At 45.3% G+C, this 21,126-nt stretch overlaps 1 protein-coding gene across 21 annotated transcripts in view; it reads left to right on the top strand.

Annotated features, from left to right (window-relative positions):
* Positions 1-21,126, top strand: part of LRRFIP1 (LRR binding FLII interacting protein 1) — a 100,716-nt gene that overhangs the window by 29,535 nt on the left and 50,055 nt on the right. For 15 of the 21 annotated variants that reach the window (XR_009277746.1, XM_058839870.1, XM_058839869.1 and 12 more), the window contains exons 2-3: positions 14,211-14,297; positions 20,856-20,873. Coding sequence is in view for 20 of the 21 variants with exons in the window: in XM_058839870.1 (XP_058695853.1) it covers positions 14,211-14,297; positions 20,856-20,873 (105 nt within the window). In the remaining variant the exon portion in view is untranslated. Of the gene's footprint in view, positions 1-7,018; positions 7,396-14,210; positions 14,298-20,855; positions 20,874-21,126 lie in introns of those variants that run through there. The other 6 variants (XM_058839868.1, XM_058839867.1, XM_058839866.1 and 3 more) reach the window with 3 other exon arrangements.

Here is a 21,126-nt window from a genome sequence, read left to right as displayed (position 1 = left end):
GGACCAGAGGGTGATCCCCACAGATTATGTTGCTGGTAGCAGTCCCTGAATTTCACTACTTACTTATACTTCAAATATTTTTTAGAGGAACAAAAGCTCTGTCTATGTCCATGCATCAAAAAGATGTTGACTTCTACCCAGCCCCAGAGCCCTCCCCAATCTGTGTTTATGCTATAAAGGAACCAGATGAGAAATTGCACTTTATTGCAGGTTCCAAATAGGATTATTGTGCTTTACTTTATGGTCAAGACAAATGTGTTTGCTCTTTGGTAACGTGTACCAGTGGCTGAATTAATTTTGCATGTGTGCTGCCTTATTAAGAGCTTTTCTGCTGTGTGCTGGTGCCTGAGGATGAGTTCCCAGTGGGAAACACTGCTTGGAGCCTTGCTTCCAAAGAGAAGTCAAACACCAGAAGTCTGAAATACAACTCAACTCCTTTGTTTGTGAACTCTAAGTGACTTTAATTGCAGAGGCAGTTCTGCAATCAAACAGAAATACAGTATTTAAGTGGTGCTCTGCAATACAGCCATTCTATTTGGCTGTTCTGAAGTTCAGTTTTATGTAAATTTTAAATGAGGACAACAGTCACTGCAAAACGCTGCTGGTGCCATAGAGGGAGAACTACAAGTGGTCACTGCAAAAGAGAAACTTCTCTTTTTATAAAGTTGGGTAGAATAAGTAGAAGAAACCACTGGCTGCAGCTGCATGCAAATAACTATTCCAGGAGACAACACTGGGGAGATTTCTATGTTTTCCTTGTAAAATTCCAGCCCATGGATTTGTTCTTGGAGGTAACAGCTGTAGAGGAGTATCCAAATTCTTCCCTGGTGGGACCAACCACTTACTGACCAGAGAGCTATTTAGGGAGAAAATGCCAATTGAAGAAGTGACGTAAATGTGGTCAGTTGATACTAAATGAGGAGCTGCCAGCCAACATCCTATCCTGGAGTTGCTCTTTCATCCCTGTTTTGCTTTTTTGGAGTGGAAACGGGACGAGTGATTGATTACTGAATAGCAGTGGAAGTGGTGCACTCTATATATAGAGTGGTGCTGGAGAACAGAGCTACAATGCTTATGAAAAAAAAAAAAAAAACAAACCCCAAAACAAAACAAAACCCCACCAGCAAAAACATTTACTGAGATAATAAATGCCTCTAAACCACTGCCAAGATGGAAATGATAACAAGATACCTCAGTTGTTAGAGGAGTTTTAAGATCAGTTCCTTATGGCAGGATTTGCTTGGCTAATCCATGCAAGCTCCTGGTGGAGCTCAGTTATTGTTTAGACTAAATATTGTTTATTGTTGTATTTTTAGCAGCAGCTCTTTGGGGCTCCGTGGCAATATAATTTATGAGGTAGGATGCAAGTCCCTACTTGTCTCTTGCATTGGAGAGCTGTACAGGCTGTTCACTGCAGAATAAACATTCTCCTCCTTTGTGGGGGGGAAAAGGTCTGTGTCAACAAGACTTTCCAGCCTCTACTCACATGCCTAAGTTCTATCTGCAAGATGGGTTTTTTGGCAAGCACATCAGCAAATGTTTCTCCAAAGTGGACAGCACCCATGTATAAATTCTTTCATTAGTCGTGGGTCTCATTCCCTCCTCTCCTTCCCAGTCTTTGGCTCAAAATTCTTCGAATAAGAATAAGCAAGAGGACCAAGAATGCTGATCCCTTAAACACAGATAACTTACAGCAGCACTCTCAGCATGTCAGAGCAGAGTGTCTGCTTGTTCCCACTCCTGGTGCTTGGGAATTAAGGAAAACAGAAAAGCTCTGGTGTTCTGAGAAACTCTAAAAACAAAATTGGAAATCACTCTTGGAATGCCCTTGCAAGAAAAACTTCCCATAAAAAAAAATCCATCATTTAATCTCCCACCAAACTTCAGTCTTGTAGGATTGAAGGGTGTGGATGAGCCTGACCCAGGAAAATAGGTTCAGGCTGCAGTCAGGGTGCTCATGGGAACACCATAATCGTTCTTTGGCCAGGTTTCCACTCTAGGTATACTTTATTATCCTCTTTGTATGGGAAAATTGGACACTTCTCAAAGGGAACTGTGATTTTTTTGCAAAAATGTTTGATAATGAGATTCTTCGGTGTTTGCAGAAGATGTGATCCCTGTTCATTTAAGGTGCCATCCGAGTTTATTCTCTCTAGTGAATACAGTCAAATATTTGAGTTGAAGCCCTGATGGTGTTTAGCTGTAAGTCTGACTTTTTGGACTTGATTTTTACTGTGAATTTGATTTGTCTTTTTGTGTGTGTGTGTGTTGAGTGGGAGAACTTGGTGATTTAACTGTGGCACTCCCAGAGCTTGTAAATACTGGTGGTGTTTTCCCTGATGGGGGTAGGATGAAGTGCAGAACCCCTGCCCTTTTGTTTGGTACTTTTTAAAATTATTGTTGCGTTCCCAATTCGCAAAATTTACAGTTGTGGTGGAAATGGTTTATTCCAGCTCTTTAATCTCATTGGGTTGGAAGTAGAGCCTGGGAGATGGCAAAGCCTCGTGCTGTGGATACACCAGCAGAGAAGCACTTTTCTACAAGTGAAAGGCTCTTGCTGGATCATTTTTGTGTTTTTTTTATACAGATGTCAGTACACTCAGGTTCTGTGAGATGATCCAAACTAAAAGTCTTTTTTTTTCCTTTGGTTTGATTCTTTTATTTCTTTTTTCCATTATTAGGCAAAGGAATGGAAAACTTGAAGACTAGGTCAGGAATTTTTATTTTGGGAACCACTCTTGAATCTGTCGCTTCTAAAACAGGAAGATCATGTAACTTTTCATCCACCCATATTTCCAATTTCTGAAGCTTTCATCCACCCATATTTCAAATTTCTGAAGTTGAAGTAGTCAGGCTTTAATATATTCAATATTCAAATGTTGATGGCATCACTGTTTTGAAGCTGAATGACAGATGTACCATAGGCTCCCCAAGAGCCTCCCAGCTTCCCTGCTGGAGCATGACTCAGTCTGACTTGTGCCTGATCCAGCAGTTTCCTTCCTCCTCCTCCTCCTCCTCCTCCCTCCAGGCCCCAGTGCAGCCTGGACAGAAGATAATCTGTTGATCCTGGCAGGGGATTTTGGTGCTGAAAACCGGACATTGTTTCCCTAAGGAGCACTTGGCTGTGTGCTCTGGAGTCCAGTGCCTTGGTGACAGGCTACAAGGAGGTTTTGTTCCCTTGGCCAGCTGGGCTCCAGGCGTGCCAGGATGGCCCAGCAGGCAGGGATGATGAAGTGATGAGGCACAGACATCACTTTTCCTCTCTCTCTGACTTCCTGTGAGTATCACTCCAGAGGTTTTTATTGGCTTTCTTCAACATTCGAAGAACACAACCTTATTTAAAAAAAAAAACCAAAAACTAAAGTAACCAAATATTTCTTCTAATACAAAGTATTTTTTAGCTTCTTCTTTCTCTGTTCTCACTGTTTGGAAAGCCAGGACTAAATAAGACCCTGATGAACATTACCAAAATTCTAAGAATCATAGAATCATTTATAGGTAATATAGAATCAGGTTGGGAAAGATCAAGTCCAACCAGTCATCCAACACTGGCGAATCTACCTAAAAAAAAATCTACCACTTGAAGAGAATGCAGGAAATGCACAGCAGAATTGGATTTTTATAAATTATATAATCTGAGTTCTAGATGTTGATGATGGATAGTGTTTGGAAGTGGCTGCTGTGTTGCTGAAGAATTAATACTGAGGTGGGCCAAGCTGGAGCCAGAGTGCTCTAAGGTGAAGGTTTTTTCAGTTTTTGAACTGGTCTCTAAAGGTTTTGACTACTTTATTCCTACTTGCATGCCTCTTCAGCTACCTACAACATGCCTTAAAGACAAAATAAAAAGGAATGAGTGTGAGCTGTGCTGGAGGCCAGGCTTCTTTGGAATTTGAGTTATCAGTGACATTAACATACCTGGAGGCTATCTGGGTAATCTTGCTTTTGACGCACTCCTCGGTTGTTATGGGTAAACTGCAGTTCTGGAAAGCTGATTTTTAGTATTTGAGCCAGCATTTGTGGAGGGTTGCATTGTTCTGAGTGCAGGCATGCATTTTGTGTGTGTGTGTTTGCAAAGGAGAGGTGTGTTCCCCATGGGGAGACAAGGAGTCTGTGTCATTTGAATCAGAAATGCTGTCCTAAGTGCAGTAAACTTCCTTTTTATTTTCTGCTTAGACATACCCAACTTACAATTATCCCACCAGGTTTCTGGAAGTGTCAACTGACTCTTTTTTCTCTCCCTTCTAAATCTCCCATCACCTATTTTCCTTAGGCTCAATTTAGCATTGTAGCATGTGCAATGTGTGTTTTTACTGGGGATATCCTTCCTGCTTAGATATGTCCTGGAATTAATGACACTCTTCCACAGCATCCTATTTCAGATGGGAAATGCATGGACACAAGAACTGTGTGCTGATTAAATAAATAAATACCACTTTTAGAAGATGCTGCTGTTTTTCTGAATAGGAGAGAGCTATGACAAGATAGGCACTGCTGTTTTGAGGGGATTTGTCAGGACCTGATTGGAATTCCGAGCCTACCTTTACAGAAATTCAATTATAAAATGCTGAAGTGCATGTTCAGAGTGCTGTCAGCTCTGTATTGCTGAAAAATGGAAGTTTGCTAGCATAAAAAAGATCTCTTGATCCTTCAGTTCTGACCCAGCAGGGCTGTAGTACAGTTGTTTGTTTGAATTTATCCCGGGGTATGTACGAAGTGCTTCCTCAAGTAAGCTGAATAAAACCAAACATCTTGTCTTGGAAAGTAAATAGGAAAAGGTGTGTATGGGTGTGGGGGTGTAATTTATGCCTGGTGTAGGAAATACTTATATTTTCAGTGTATTTTCCAAGTGACAGTGCAAAACCTGTAGAGATTTTTCCAGTGAATGTCAGGGGAGGTTGATTCCCGTTAACCAAGAACCAGAACAAATTGTCTGTTTCAAGCTAAGATGAAGATATTTGTCACGCTGAGTTGTTCTGATGCTTCAGATTTACACAGTTAACATCACTCCCCTCCTCTGTTAAAATGTTTACATGTAAGGCAATATGTATTTTTCCTGAAGAATTAACTGCAGTGCCTGGTCCTGGCTGCCTTGGGGTGAGCTGCCATGGTGCAGAAGTGCCTTCTTCACAGCTGGGCACCAAACATTGCTGGAAGCCCCAAATCATGCTGTTACCTGCACCAAAAGTGAGTCCTGAGCAGCCTCTGGGAAATAGGGCATGACTTCTCTTGGACTTGGGGCTGTTCACAAAAACCAGGCCTGCTGGAGGATGAAATGTCTGTTAAATGAAGATTTAAATTATAGATGCTTCACAGGAACATATAGTATTTATTCTTTATGCACATGCTGGAGTGGATTTGAGGCAGTTCAGATTTATTTTGTTAAAGCAAAGTTGGGTCATTTACCTGTTGAAGAAGTTAAAAATAACTTGTAGGCTCAACTGGCAGCTTTGGAGTTTAATGAGGGATGTGACTTTGGAGATCTTATTGCAGCTTTCAGTACTTAAAGAAATTGTTATAGGAATGACAAAGGCTTTTGACAAGGTGTATGGGAGTGACAGGACACAGGGGAATGTCTTCCCACTGCTAGAGGGCAGGATTAGCTGGGATATTGGGAAGGAATTGGGAAGAAATATTGGGAAGGTGCTGAGGCCTTGGCACAGGCTGCCCAGAGATGCTGTGGCTTCCCATCCCTGGAAGTGTTCCAGGCCAGGTTGGATGGGGCTTGGAGCAGCCTGGGATAATGAGAGGTGTCGCTGCCCATGGAAGGGGGTGGAACTGGATGGGCTTTCTGTAGTTCTAGGATTTACATGAAACCAGTCTGTTTTACAATTGTAAAGCTTCACCTGACTTAAGCAGGGTTTCTCCCAAGGACAGGGTGCAAGTTAGACATCCCTAATCCCTCTTACTTAAAGGAAGCATGGCTGGCCTTCCCAGGGACAGTGGGACATGGCTTGGATCCAGGGACTGCCAGTGAATCCGGCTGAAGTATTGCCCCCAAACAAAAAACACTGCCAGCACTTCCAAATTACCTAAAATACTGTCAGCAGCATGGCAGCGTGTGCTCTGCCAGCCTGAGCAACCAGATTCCTTGTCCTGGGCAGGCAGCTGATGGAAAAACTGAGCTCAGTGGCTGGGTGGAGGCTTCGCTGGGCTCGCTGACCGGGAAGGAGGGCGCAGGCTGAGTTGCTAAGGAGCAACCTGTTTGGCTTGATGTGGAAAATCCCGTGCCAGGAAGAGATGACTCCCCGAGTTCCGTGCTGCTGCTGCAGAATGGCAGTGGGTAAAATGAGCTCTTCAAGCTCTGTAGCTCCTCCCTGGCCTTTGTGAGGGGATGGGTGTGCGAGCTTGGGGTGAAGTCAAGGGGGATCGAGAGATGCTTTGGGTGAAGTCTGGTGGAATCAACAGATGGCACTGATTTCTGTGGAGCCAGGATATCTGCTCTGACCGTGCCTTCAATTGCTCTTGGGGTGTCCTTCTGCTCAGTGCCACTTCAAACCACTTGTGCCCTCTAATCCTTCTGTGCCTTTGGCTCATCCAGCTCATCACCAGAGACCTTTTGAGACACAGAGTGTCCTTATTTTTTGGCCATCCACTATTCCCAATTGCTATTCTGCAGTACTGTCAGACTTCAATTACAAATATTGGGGGTTTTTTTTGGTGTGGTTTTTTTTTTTCTTCTTTTTATTATTCCATAGCGTGCAGGTGTTGCATGTCCGAACAGACTTTAAATTATGTAGGAGTGCAAGAAAGCTTATCAGATTTTTGACTGATAATGGGTGACTTGGCTAAACACAATGAACAGTCCTATAATATTTGAGGGAGAAGATACAGAATACTGGAATGAGACAGCATCCATTCTTTATTTCTTAAAGAATAAAACCAACACCAGCCCTTCCAGCGTGGATGGCTAATTTTAAGTTCGGCTCTGCACAACGCAATCCGCAGCCCCGATATAATTGCAGCAATTAACAGCATTGGGGAGGTTTGTTTCTGCCATGCAAAGGCCACTTGGCGTGAATTGGAATAGGTATTTATAAGCATCTGCCCTGGGTGTTACCTGCTGGATATGCAGCCCGGAGGGAGGGCTGGCGTGCTCCGAGTTGTTGGGACGTTCTGGGGCTGTTTATCTTCCTCGGGGACAAAAAGGAGGCGAGGAGGCCCTTTCGGCGGTGGGTGCCGTGCGGGTTCCGGAGCGATGCCCGGCGGTGGAAGGTGTTTGTTCTCGGGCAGCGCTCGCTCCGTGCTGCCGAGCGCAGCGCCCGCTCCCCGCCCGCTCCCCGCTCCGCCCCCGGGCCGTGCCGGGCGCGTCCGGGCGGGCCCCGCCGGGGACAGACGGCGGCAGCGGGAGCCATGGACGCGGCTGCCGATTGCCTCAGCCCGGCTGCCCAGCAGCAGGTAGGGCCGGGGGGGTGCGGGGGGCTCGGGCAGCGCGGCCGGGACAGCTCCGCGGAGCGACCCGGGGGCTTGTGCCGTGCTCGCTTTGCACATCCACTGACCAAAACGTGAGCTCCTCCGGGGACCGTGGTGTTAAATGATTGCCGAGTGTCACAGCAGCCCCGTGGGACCGTCAGATGGCCGCGGGCGGGTCAGGCATCCCTGAACACGAGCTGTCACTCGGGCTCACCGCTGTCACTGCACGGGGGAGAGGAGCGGTCACACCAGCCCAGGATGGGCTGTCGGGCCAGCAGCGCTGGGGGCATTACAAGGGAATCCCTGTGTTTACGTGTAGGCTAAGGGTCATCAGCCTGCTGCCTCTGAATAGTAATTTGCATTTAGAAGAAAGGTGAGGAGTAAAGCAGGATGTGGACTGACCGAGCCCTATGTGATTCACGGGTTCATTACCATATGAGTAAGTGGTGCAAAGTGCTGTTTGTATTTATAACTCATATGCAAAAAAAAAGATAAATATGATGGTTTGACCTCTTAACATAGAAGTTATTATAGTCATTCTCGTTTCGATGCTAAATAGTCACCACTCACCGGTGAGCTCCTGGAACTCCTGGGTTAAGTCACATGTTGCTCAAATGGAGACAGGAAAAACATTGCCATGGGTTAGCACTGGTTCTACCCGGTAGCTATGTTGGTCAGCTGTGTTGCAGGAGTATTGCAAATCAGGTGTTGCATGTCCAAGCAAACTTTAAATTATGTAGGAGTGCAAGAAACCTTATCAGACTTTTGACTGATAAAGTGTGACTTGGCTAAACACAATGAACAGTCCTATAATATTTGAGGAAGAAGATACAGAATACTGGAATGAGACAGCGTCCATCCTGAAAAATTATGTTTGCCCCAAAAATGACTGCCTGGCTGTGTCTTAAGCATGTTGGCAAGAGGTTTAAATCAGCCTGAGAATAGTTATTGCAGCAATGCACAGCAGTGGTTGCTTACAGGGAGCAGGTGTAATTTAGTCAGGCAGACTTGTGTTTTAAGGTTTCACTGGCAGTGGGATCAGAGAGCTTTTCCGGGTATGGTTTGGTACTGGCAAGCTAACACTTCAATCCTCCACAAAAAATACTGACTTTGGTTGCTAGTCTTAGAAGGAGGTAATTTTGAGTGCACTGGAATTGAGGGGTGCTTTGTATAGCTGGAAAACTCTTAGACATGTAACTATGTGGCAAATCAACATAGTCATTTTTCAGCGCTCAGAAAAGCAGCATAACTTCCTGTCTTTGTTGGCTGTGTCTTGGGCCTTCCAGGCAAACAATGAAGCCCTGGCCATTTCAGGAGGGAAAGGCTTTGAGAATGCACACCTTCAGGATGTGTGTGTCGCTGGCCTCTACCTTAGCAACTCACCTAAATAATTCTCTCATCGCCGTGATAATGACAGCGCAGCCTCCCCAGCGCGGCGCGCGGGGCCAGGAAGCCACGGCTTCCGTCACCATTGTGCTTTATCCCCTGGCCACAGGCACAGCCAGGCCTTGTCCCCACCAGTGGTGTTTAAAAAGGGGCTGTGTAGGGGACACTTCACAGCAGCTGCACATCCCTTTCTCCCCATGCTCCCACTTCTCCCCACTGCTGCGTGCAGCGGGAGATGCTTCTCACCCTTTCCAGCTGATACCCAATACCTGGTTTGGGTTTTTTTCAGAGGTAGTTGTGCTCCAGTTACAACCTGCTTAGTTTTTCCCTCTTCAGATATAAGCATACTGAACTCCTTAAGCCAAGGTAAAGATTTGCTGCTGTACAGCACTGGGTTTTTATTTTCAGGCTGAGTGACCCTTAAGCAGGAGTGTCAAGTGCTGAACAAGTAGCCCAGCAAAAGCAACGAGCATTTTGCAGTTCAACAGTGCATTTGTTTCAGGGCTTGGTGACTGTAAATCATTTGGAGCAACTGCAATAAAAAGACAAGAATTCAGTGTGTATATTTGTAGTATTTGAGCGAGTCCCATAAATTAAGGTGATGATTTTTCAGCTGGTGCTGTGTTCATCTCAGTCTGGTTGCCATCTCCTCTCATTTTGCCCATGGAGCTTTACAGAAGCCTCTTATGAGGTTTGGGGGTTTTTTGGTAGGGCTGAAGCTGCCAGTTCTTCTCGTCACATGAACAATATTTCATAAAAGGGAAGTCGCAAAAGCTTTGTAATGAGTGCCATTAGGCTTCATATTTTTATTCTTCTGTTTTTGACAGTGATCTGTCACTTTTGATTGAAGCCTGTATTGCTTGCTGAGTCACTAGTGAATTTTAGATGATTTTAAGATTACTTCCTTCAGTCATAGTGATTTCTAATTTCTTTTTTCTTTTTCTATCTTTAATCCTTTGAATAGTTATTTATGTCTTAGGCAGCCTAAAGAACAGCTCTTACTAAGCTGAATTTCAGAAGTGTGTGAATTTTTTGGGGTGGTTTAATGTTCAGCAGTGTCTCTTGCAGGCTGCAGTGTCTTTCTCTGCTACTGCCCTTAGAGGTGACTCGACTCTGGGCTCTGCCAAGTGCTTGGGCTGGATGAAGACCAAAGTCAGCCAGGCAAAGCCTGTTTTGGTTTAGTCAGCACACAGAGAGAAATGTAAAGTTAGCATTGCTGCTTGCAGGCTGTGCAAGAAATCAAAGTATTTATAGCACAGAGCAGAGTCCAAGAGTCTCAGAGAGTGTGGTTTGACAAATTCTGATGAGTTCAGTCACGCCTGTGCTTCTGAGGAAGAGGCCCACAATAAATCTGACGCTCCTCTGTGTTTGGCTGAAAGTCTGGCCTGTGTTTTTCTTCTTAAATGTCCTAAAGGTTCAGAGCTTGAGCAGGTGGGGGTGGCAGTGGGGCTGCTCTGGGTGTCCTTGCCCTGTGCCATGCTGGGCAGCACCCATTGTACCTAAGCTGGGCTTTGGCACAGGAAAACCAACTCCCACACTAACTGCAGGACTTGTTGGGTGTTAGGGTTGCTACCAGACTTTGGTTTGACTTTGGTAACATCCTACCCAGTGAGGTGTGGACTCATCCCTGCCCTGATGGATTTATTTCCTCTGAGCTCGTGGGCGACACCAGGTTTGTCACCAACGCCACCTACAGAGTGTATATATATTAAGAAAAATAAATTAATTCTGAGTTAAGTAATTCCATCCATCCAAGCATTCTAGAAAGTGGATTATGAAGGCCACAGGTTGACCATTTGATGGCTGGCCTGACTACAGAATGATATATTTCTGTTGAGCTAGAGAGCACCCTCCAAAGACTTGTGGATAGCCTCACATAATGAAGCCTTTTTTTTCTCCTTGCATATTTCCTGCCCCTCATTCTCTCATTTTACCATGGGCTCAAAAACCCTTTAGGGAAGGATGGCCTGTTTCTTACAAACACTCCTTTGTCCAGCACAAATGAACTGGTGTTTGGTAAGGAACCACGGTGAAAATAACTGTGTAATCATCTAAAAGGCACACAGACATCCTTGAGAACATGCTTGAAAATATTGCTTAGTGCTTGATGCAGCCCTTAAGGTACAGCAGCCTTCTGAAAGAGAGGCTGGGGTCACTAAGGAGCCAAGAGCAGGTTCTGACATGATTTGGTGGGGACTTACTCCTTTACTCCATGAGGACAGTCAGGCAGTGAAACCTGGAGAGGCTGTGGAGCCACCCAACTCAGAAGTTTTCAAGAGCCAACTGGACCATGCCCTAAGCAACGTGATCTGACTGTGATGCTGAGTCTGCTTTGAGCAGAAGGGTGGACTGGAGACCTCATGAAGAACCTTCCAGCCCAAACAATTCTTTGTAATTATTTGTTTCGATGTGATGAAAATCACTTGCTTTAAAATACGAGTGCTTAGGACAGACTTGATGACTTCTTACAAAGGTACCAGTATATGTTAACCACAATTTTTTAGCTTAAATTTCAGGAACCCAGGATACTGTTTCTGTTGTTTGCGTTCAAAGGTACTTAAGGCTGACTTGGTCATAGAAAGAAAAAGTTCATAAATAAGCAATATCCTTGTTCCAAGATATAAGCTGTTGTTAATCATAGCTGCTGAGTGAAAATGTGGTTTTATTCTTACGAGGTTTGCAGGTTGGCTTTAAATGGGCAGCTGGAGGGCTGCAAAGATGAAATAGAATAAAGTGGAGATGCTCCAAGGATTGGCACTAAAACCAGAATCCTGAAAAATGACAAGCCAAACATAGAGTTTTGCACAAAGCAAAATTAATTTAACTTCCTGCAGTTGGTATCTGTAATTTAGAAACCATCGAGCCTCATTCTTAGGAAGTCCTGAGTAAAACTGGCTAAATTTTAAATTTTTTTACTATTTTTCAAGTTGCTTCATTTCATATTATATTGTGCTTGCTTCTGGGAGAATATATAATTCTGCAACATAGGTAACAAGTGTGTAAATGCTTTGGCCCTTATCATACAAGGAAACCAAGGGGAAACATGTATAATTTGAATTACATCTGAATTTTGCATGTAGGTACCTAGTTGTGATGTGAAAGCTCAGCTGGTTATTGAAATTCATGAGGATGACAGATACACTCATGTTAACATCCAAATAATCTTGTTTCTGCTGCCTTCTGTCAGGAGGGAAGTTGGGGATACACAGCCTGTACTGTTTAGTGTGTTTTGCTTATGGAGACTTTAGGATCCTCTGTTTTCCATAGGGAAAAACCAGTTTGTGCTGGTTTTATTCCTCACCTCTATCAGGTGGGATTTGCCAGTGTTTATTTTTAAATAAACAGAAGGGATCGCATAAGGTCGATACCAGACTTGTTTCCAGAGCTGAGATTTCGTGCCTTTAGCACACATTTCAGTGCATGTTTGGATAGTGGGTGTCATGAGCAATTTCAAACACTGCAGGTGGATCATGGCACTGCCTGCCAGGGATTTGCCCAGCAGCAGCAGGGCTGGGGCTTTCTTTTCTTGGACAATCTGCTTCAGGTTGGGAAGTGTTGTTGAAAACAAGTTTGGGGATTCATGCCTGCACCCAGAGCCTCGCTGTCACCTGGCTTTGTAAGTAACAGCTGATGAGAGGGGATGGTTTTTGGTGCAGGTGTGGAAGGTCTGCTCCTACTATGAATTTCTGTCCATGGCAGAGCCACTTACCTGGAAATTCAGGCAAAGGGCTCAAGGGAGAGCAGTTCTGTGCAAAACCCGCCCTTTGCTCTTTCTGCCGTGGACTTTTTTTTTATTTTCTGAGAAGACTTGTTTCCTTGTTACAAGTAATTTTTCAGACTTCACAGAATCACAGAACATTTGGGGTTGGATGGGACCTCTGGTGTCCCAGTCCAATCCCCTGGGTCACCTACAGCAGGTGACACTGAAACATGTCCAGTTGGGTTTGGGATGCCTCCAGAGAGGGAGACTCCACACCCTCCCTGGGCAGCTGTTCCAGTGCTCTGTCACCCTCAGTGAGCAGAAGTTCTTCCTCATGCTGAGGTGGAACTTGTGGTTTAGTTTATGGCCATTGTGCCTCATCCTGCCACCAGCCAGCACTAAAAGAGTCTGGCACCACCCTCTTGTACCAAAATGTCTTTGGGATATTTGTATGGACTGATGAGATCCCCTCTTGGTCTTCTCCAGTCTGAGGTTTTATGATCTACATCATCACAAGGCTCCTGGTCCTCCCATGCATCAGCTTGTGCTTGATTTTCATCAGCCCTTCTCTGTTAACTCAAGTTTCAACCATCCTACTCCTTTTTTTTAAGTTGTTTTTTTTTTTTTTTCTTTTTTTCCATGTTTTGTTTGTGGTTTTGAAGTGACCCTTTTCCCTGGGCTTGAGTGGTAAATGCACTTACAGAAGGGAAATTACTTTTTTATTTTTGGGCTGGTTTTCCTTCTGTTTAGAAGCTCTGCTGAAAACACCAACATTTTGATTTCTTTGTGTGCTTGACCTTAATATTATGGCAGTTTTTCCTGTCAGTTTGGACGCTGTACTTAGAGTAAAAGGTTTCAGAAGCAGAGGAGTTGGGTGTCACAACACCAGGGTGGCTGGCTGTGAGTGGTGCCTTTGGCTCCCTGCTGAGCTGTTCTGAATTCCACTGGGTGAGCTCCTCACAGTTGTACTGTACCAAGCCCGAGCTAATTTTACTTTTTCCTCTGAAAGGCCTACTGGCTTTGCCTGGGATTTAGAGCAGAATATTAAAAATGTTACTCTATAGCATGCTCCATCGCTTCCAACTGGGCTGAAGTGAGGAAGCACTGTAGATCTCTCGAGAGGTCTGTTCTTGGCAGAATTCCACTGCAGCGAGGTTTGGACTGGAATATGGAATTTTGGAGATTTATAATGGAGCTAGTTCATTTTTTCTCCATAATTCCAGCCTTAGCTGTGCCTACTAAACTCCAGTGTTTACCCAAATCCTGTGCCCAGGTATGTGTGCACAGTGTCAGTGATGAGGAAAAATGGCACATAATGTGTTTGCTGTTGGTCAAATTAATTCATCAATAAAAAACAATCCACACTGTGGGGGAGGGAAAGAAAAACCACAACCCAAAACAAAAAGAGCAAAACCTGCCTATCTAAAATAAATCTCCCTGCTTCCTCTCCAGCCACACAAATAATAATTAAAGAGCTCTTTTAAACACAAATGCTCAGGGAGGGTAGTGCCTGCATGGGGGTGTTTCACCTGACTGTTAAGATAACAAGTAAGGGAAGGCTGGGCCATTACCTGCAATAGGGAATTAACTCCTACAGATGTGTTTACAGCCTTGCTGAGTCAAGCCTCCCCATTCCCTGCCCTGCTTCCGGAGCGCGTTCCCCGTTGGGTTGCCCAGCTTTCATCTCATCCCATCCCTGTGTTCCCATTCCCAGGCTGAAGCGAGACTCGCGGCGAAGCGAGCGGCGCGGGCGGAAGCGCGGGAGATCCGGATGAAAGAGCTGGAGAGGCAGCAGAAGGAGGTAAGGCCGAGGCTTTGGGGGATGGCTGGGTTGTATCCAGGGAGGAAGATGTTCAGAGAAGCTGGAACAGAAGGCTCATCTGTATTTTGTTTGAAATAGTCTGTGTGGAGCTAATGTTGATCATAGAAAAACCTGGAAGAAACACGGATTGTGGCAAGGATCTTATCTTGGTGAAGTCAGCGTAATTATTCACAGAAAGTTCTGGTGGTTAGTAATTCTTGTTTAATGTTAAACTTTGAAGTGTGCAGCTTCTTTGTGTGCCTGTCGGAGGTGGTGGATTCTTATCACTTTGTTAGAAATCAAATGAATATGGAAGATTCCTGGCCTTTGTATCGCTCCACTGTGAAAGTGTTCTGCTTCCTGCTGTGAAGCTGGTGCCGTGTTTGTAAAAAGGATGGGTTGCTGTTGGCAGGAGCAAGGGTAGAAACTGCACTTGGCAAAGCATTACCTGGTGAACTGAACTCAAAACTTGTGCTTGGTGATGCACATTCAGTGAAACAGCAGAGTAGCTGCAAGAGTGACAACAGTAATCACAACTGAGTTTTTTCAGTAGATTTCTGAAGGAGAAGGAAGAAGTAGGGAGTCTGGGGGAAGGGTCTGGGAATACATACTAAGAATAAATGTGGGTCAGGAAAAAAGAGAAATGGCTTCAGACTGGCAGAGGACAGAGTTGGATTGGATACTAGGAAAAATGTCTTTCCTGTGAGGATGGTGAGGCCCTGGCACAGGTTGCCCAGAGAAGCTGTGGCTGCCCAGTCCCTGCGAGTGTCCAAGTCCGTGTTGGATGGGGCTTGGAGCAACCTGGAATAGTGGAAAGTGTCCCTGCCTATGGCAGGGGGTGCAACTGGATGATCTTAAGGTCCCTTCCAACCCGGGCCATTCTGTAATTCAGTGGTTCTACATTTGCTTAAGGGTGCAGAGCGGGATCTGGTTGAGCTTTCGAGCAGTGAATCAGGAGGTGACAGCAGGATGTGGCTCAGGATGTGACAGCAGAGCAGTGCCAGTGCAGGCTGCAGCAGCCAGCCCACAGAGAAGCTCTTGGGCAGGTTGCCCACGCTCAGCTTTTGATGAGGCAGGTCTGGATGTGTCTCAGCTCCCTTGCTGCAAACACAGAGCTTGAGGAAGGTGGGAGCTTTTTCCTGCTGCAGTTGCTGCTTTCTGAAGTGCGTTTCTTGCAGCCTGGCCCACAGTGGGAAGCGTTGTCACTGCCGAGCTGCTGTGCTGGCAGCCGGGGCGGGGGGACTTGGGAGCAGCCGTGGGAGGGCTATGCCAAACAGGCCCCACGTGTTTTGTTTGGGCAGCAGAGTAAATAGGGGTTTCCTGGCAGCTGACACCATCTAATTTACAGGTGACTTAATGGAGCTGATGACCCCTTTGCAGATTAAAAGCTGATGCTGCAAAGGGTGTCTCTCGGTAAACTGAAATTTAGGTGTGAAAACTGAAGCTCCTGCAATTAAGAGCTTGTCATCTGAAAACCTGAGAAAACTTTGTATAGATAGAAAATGAGTAGGGCAGGATGTCCCTCTGAAATAGTACAGTCACAATCTGCTTTGTAACTCCCTGGCATAAATGACACATTTATTTTATAGTTTGCACACTTCGATATTCTGTAACTTTTCAAAATAGTTTAATCTTAGCCTCCAAATGCCAGGTAGAGATACTAAGGATAGCTGCAGGAAGTTTTTCATTGCCACAAGTATCTTGCAGGTATAATAAAACATACAGAAAATCCCAAGCAGCGATCAACACAAGATATTTGGCACCCCTCCCTTCCATGGAGGGGGAACCTGCTGTGACACTGGGATCTGTACACCTGGTTCTCTGCCACTTTCATTTCCCTTTGCAAACTTTTCAGAAACATAAAAAGCACTTTTCCACTGCTGCCATGTTAAATAACCAGAAGTTAAAGCACTTGCTTTACTACTTCAGAAGGCTTTTTAGAGCCCTAGCTCCCTTCTGGGAGTTAAAAAGCAATAAATGAATTTATTGCGTGTGCGTGTAGTTTTTCATGCTTTAAGCTGTGTGCATGCCCTGGCAGGCTTCTTGTGGAGCATGAATTACTTGAAAATATATTTACACTGCTGGTCTGAGTTAAAAGTTTCCAGGTGCTACCATTACAGGCTATAACTATGGCAGTGAAAGAGGGTGTTTTAATGATTTGAATTTGGAGACTGGCTCCTCTCCTGCCCACCACCTCACATTTATGACATTTCTCAATCTTGCACTTCATTTCCCTCATTTTAAAGTAATTGGGTGACTTTTGCATGAAGAGTCTACGCGTACGATTGAGAAATGGTACGGCAGGAATAGATGGGTTTTTGGCAGAGAGCACTCAGTTGCAGGATGAGATGTGGGAATGTTCCTGTGAAAGACTGCACTGTGGTGGGGCAGGATTGCAGGTGTGCTCCAGAGGCGGTATCGTCTCATCACCTGGCACCACCTTGTGCCAGGCAGCACAAAGAAGGGTAACTGTGCCAGTGCTTTGGGATTTTTTGGTTTGGTTTCTTTGTTGTTTTTTTTCTCCAGAGAGGGGAACTAAGGAGGACAAGATGAGCACAAGTTTCATAGGAAGGTATGAGTTGGGTACATGAAAAGTGTTTCCTGAAGCTGAAGAAAAAAGCGAGCACAAGAATCACATCCTGATCACAGAATCCCAGAATGTGTAGCATTGAAAGGGCCTTAAAACTAAACTTGTTCCACCTCCTGCCATGGGCAGGGATACCTTCCACTAGCCCAACACTGCTCTGTCCAGCCAGGTCTTGAACACTTGCAGGGATGGGGCAGCCACAGCTTCTCTTGGCAACCTGTGCCAGGGCCTCACCACCCTCACAGGGAAGAATTCCTTCCCAATATCCAATGTCAACCTATTCTCTGGCAGTGGGAAGCCATTCCCCCTTGTCCTGTCACTCCAGTCCCTTGTAAATAGTCTTGCACCATCTTTCCTGTTGGATGGAGCTCCTGTTGGAACATACCCAATTCTCTCAGCCTTTCCCCCAAGCAGAGCTGCCCCATCCCTCTGATCATCCTGGTGCCTTCTCTGGACTCCCTCCAGCAGCTCCAGGTCATTCCTGTGCTGGGCCCCAGGGCTGGGGCAGCTCTGCAGGTGGGGTCTCACCTGAGCAGGGCAGAGGGACAGAATTCCCCCTTTCCTGCTATCCACACTGTGGGATCAGCCAAAGACATGGGGAGTTCCTCCATAGATGAGGGTATTGATCTCTCTTGAATCACAGAGATATGAATCATATTTATTAGAGAATGTGTTCTTGGTGATGAGGCTTTAGGAGAGGCACAGGTCTAACAAGTGTTACAGCTTGAATGCTTCTGACTTCTCATTCAGAGCTGCTCTGCTCTTGTAATCCACCAAAGATGTAAATAATTAATCTGGAGGTCTGGTTAAATTCTCTGGTTTGCTTCCACACATGAATGAGTGCAGGACAGCTCTCATTGCCAGGGTCTGTTCTGAGCTGGAAGGACAATTAAAATACTTGGTATTTCCTCCCTTCCTTGTTTTCCACCCACTGGTGGGAATCAGAGCAGAGATGGGTCCTGGTTTACCATACCATGGAGCCATGCCTTTGAAACATTTGGTTTCCAGCTGCAGAGTCTGAGGCCAGTCCCTTTGGCTTGTACTGTCGAGATGTGCTTGGTCCTGAGACAAATTCCTGTGTGCACTCAGGTATTCACTGTTAATTCACGCAGAAGAGCAAGCTGAGAGTGGGCAGCCCAGTTTTTCTGAGTAACAATTTGTTAATGCTCGTGGAGCTACGAGGCAAGCTCATAGGAGAATTTTTTCTTCCTATGCATTTTTTTTTTTTCTCTCAGAAGCTTGACCTGTAATGTATTAAAGCCTTTCTTTCCCAAACAATATGTAACAGTAACGTTTTGAGACATGTAAAAGCTGCAGCATTAGGGCTAATTGTGGAGGATGCTTTCTGTGGGAGTGCTTTCTGTGTGTTCTGCTGGCAAGGCTTAAAATGTCTCTTCAAGGACTGACACTTGGAGACCATAGTGTAAGCTGATATTAGTGCCTGAAGTGAAAAGAGACTGATCTCCTCCCACTCCTTAATTGGTGGGATAAGATTTTTTCCCTGCCAGTTCACACAGTAGATGAGCCTGTACTTCTAGTTCAAGGCAAGTGCACTGTTCTGGTCCCCTGGCTTCATTCGCAACACTTGCTTTAAGGGAACAGCATGAAAATTGCCCTGGCTGTTTTGTAAATTCCTTCCTTACCTCACTTGCACATACTTTTGCTCCTTAGGATTCATATTTCTTTGGAATAAAATATGCTACTAATGCTTTCTAGTAAAAAAAAAAAGGAAAAGCAGATTCTTGTGGCTCGAATGGGGAGGGGTGAGACTGACAATGAAACTTGGTGTTTACACAAGCATGGAAGAAATGAAGAAGGCTTGTGGTGGTCAATCTGTGTCTTATACTCTCAGTGTGAAGATGCCAGGAAAATTTGGAGAGGGATGATGTGGATGATGTTTTTAGCAGACTGTTCTTCTCACCATCTAACCGTGCAACACCGGCTTGTTCTGTCCTGTTTTAAAGCTACTTCTATAAAAAACTTTATTTTTGTGGGCAACCTCCTTTGATGAGGAAACCAGGAAAGCTGCTGATAATACTGTGGATGAAACACATTTGAGTTTTTTGGTCATACCCTAATACAGGAAACTGCGCTTTGACTGCTTAGATATGTGTTGACTCTTTTTGGGAGGGACACATCTGCAACAGAGGTGATTGTTTAAAAGTGTATGTTTTTTCTTGTATCACACTTTCTAAAGAGGACAGTGTCATCACAGAATCCTAAAATGGCTTGGGTTGGAAAGGACCTTAAAGTTCCCCTAATTCCAACCTGTCTGCCATGGGCAGGGACACCTTTCCCTCATGCACTGCTGAGGGATCAGTCAGTTTGGAGCAGAGCTGTTGTAATGCCTGTTGGCTCATGGGTTCCTCCAAAACTCCAGATTTTATAAAAGCTGGAGTGGTTGGATGATGCATTGGCTTTATCCCTGAGGCCTCCCCACCTCCCTCCACGGTGCCTGGCCTGAACAAGGTCCCCGTTGTTATCTTGTCCATTCTGGGTCCAGGGCACAAGGCTCCTTGTGTGCCTTGCTTTGGACTCAGCAGGGAATACCTGCTGTGCCAAGCCTGGAGCACTGTGCTTGGAAAAAATATGGCTTCCATGGAGCTGCCTTGGGGCATGGGTGAAAAAGACAGCGTGGAATAAAGCTATGAGATTAATCAGCCATGTGGTAATTGCCACATTTGAACCTGTGGTGTTTGGCTCCTGTGCATGGATGAAAGGCACTCTGAGTGTGCCATGGAGAAGCCAGAGATGGGAATTTTGTGCAGCCTTGTGGGAAGGCCCAGTTCATTTTCCTCTTCATGGCTTTCTTAGGGAAAGGGAAGTACTTGTGTGGGGATGCTGTTTTTTAAAAGGATCCTAGTTTTCCCTCCTGTGCTTGTTGGAATGGGAATTAAAGCTGCTGAGGCATTAATCTGGGTTGTACAGATGTCCTTCGTGAAGGGGAACCTGATCAGGAGGGCAAGGATTGAGAGACAGAAGCTTTGCTTCCCAGCACTGGGATCCGGATTTCCATGAGGTATCTCTGAGAGCAGTGAATGGTAGGGATCCTCCAAATACCCCAAAAACTGGGAGACTTGACTACCTTGCCACCACAGGATTGTGCAGCCAGACAGGTGTTTTTGAACAAGAAGGGTTCTTTGGGGTTATTTTTTTTTTTTTAACCCAGAAACATTTCTGGTTTTAGGAAAGATGTGAGAAAAAGCTTGTTTTCTGTTTTCACATGGATACACAAAGCTCATCAGTCAAGGGCACTTCTCCAAGAACACAAAATTCAGATGCAGTAGAGTAGCTGTAAAGGCTTTGTGTATTATCAAAGTGCTCCAAGACTATGGAAAAACAGTGTCAGCAGGGCATTCATTAAAGCCTGAAAACAGTGTGAGGCTCCACAGAAACATTAAAAATTGACAGGGAAACCTGCAGGGATCCTTTAAGGCCAGCAATATATGTGCAAGGAATTTCCCAGGAGTTTTCACACACTGGCACTGTGCTGTGCACAGGTGAAAGTGTGTACCTGTGAAAGGTACACACTGTGCTGTGTACTTCATCCCTCAAGGACAAATTCTATCCTTCAAAGAGGAACAGTTGGTGAATATTTGGACATCCATTCCTGTTGTGGAGGGAGGCTGTTAAAATGAGAGGTCCTGGCTCACAGCTGGGCTGGGCTCGGGCCTGGTGCAGAGCCTAGGGATAAAATGTCCCATGTCCATCCCAGAGCCTGGTGGGAATGGGAACAGGAATGCTGTGTTCTTGCTGGGCACATGGAGGAGGCCTACGAAGCAAACACTGCTTTTGTCCTACCTGAATCCACAGGGCTTCACTGTGCTCTTCTCTGTTTTCATGTTCTGCTGTATTTTCTGTATAAATGCTGTTTTTTCCCTCTAGAACGAGCTGTGGAGCGTTGCGTTGCTATGTATCCATCATTCACGCTAGCTTTGTTCCTTGTTTCTTTCCTCTTCCTTTCCCCCCAGATCTATCAGGTCCAGAAGGTAGGGCTTGCTCGCTTTTGTTCTTGTTTGCATGCCTTCCCACCCTGTGAGTCTTGCTACAATTTCAGAACCACTGAGACACTCAGGTTGCAAAAGACCTCCAAGATCCTCGACTCCAGCCTCAGAAATCTCTCTAAAGAGTGGGAGATGCCCAGCAGTCTGCAAATTTCCATGTAATTCTCCCCTCCCATAATTTTGTGGAGTGGACAGTCAAGGGGAGTGGGGGAAGATGACCCATGTAAGATGTCTGGTC

The sequence above is a fragment of the Poecile atricapillus genome, chromosome 5 (assembly GCF_030490865.1).
Source record: "Poecile atricapillus isolate bPoeAtr1 chromosome 5, bPoeAtr1.hap1, whole genome shotgun sequence".
Taxonomy (NCBI): Eukaryota; Metazoa; Chordata; class Aves; order Passeriformes; family Paridae; genus Poecile; species Poecile atricapillus.
The sequence above is the reverse complement of the archived record's forward strand: the minus strand, read 5'-3'. Positions and strand labels throughout refer to the sequence as shown.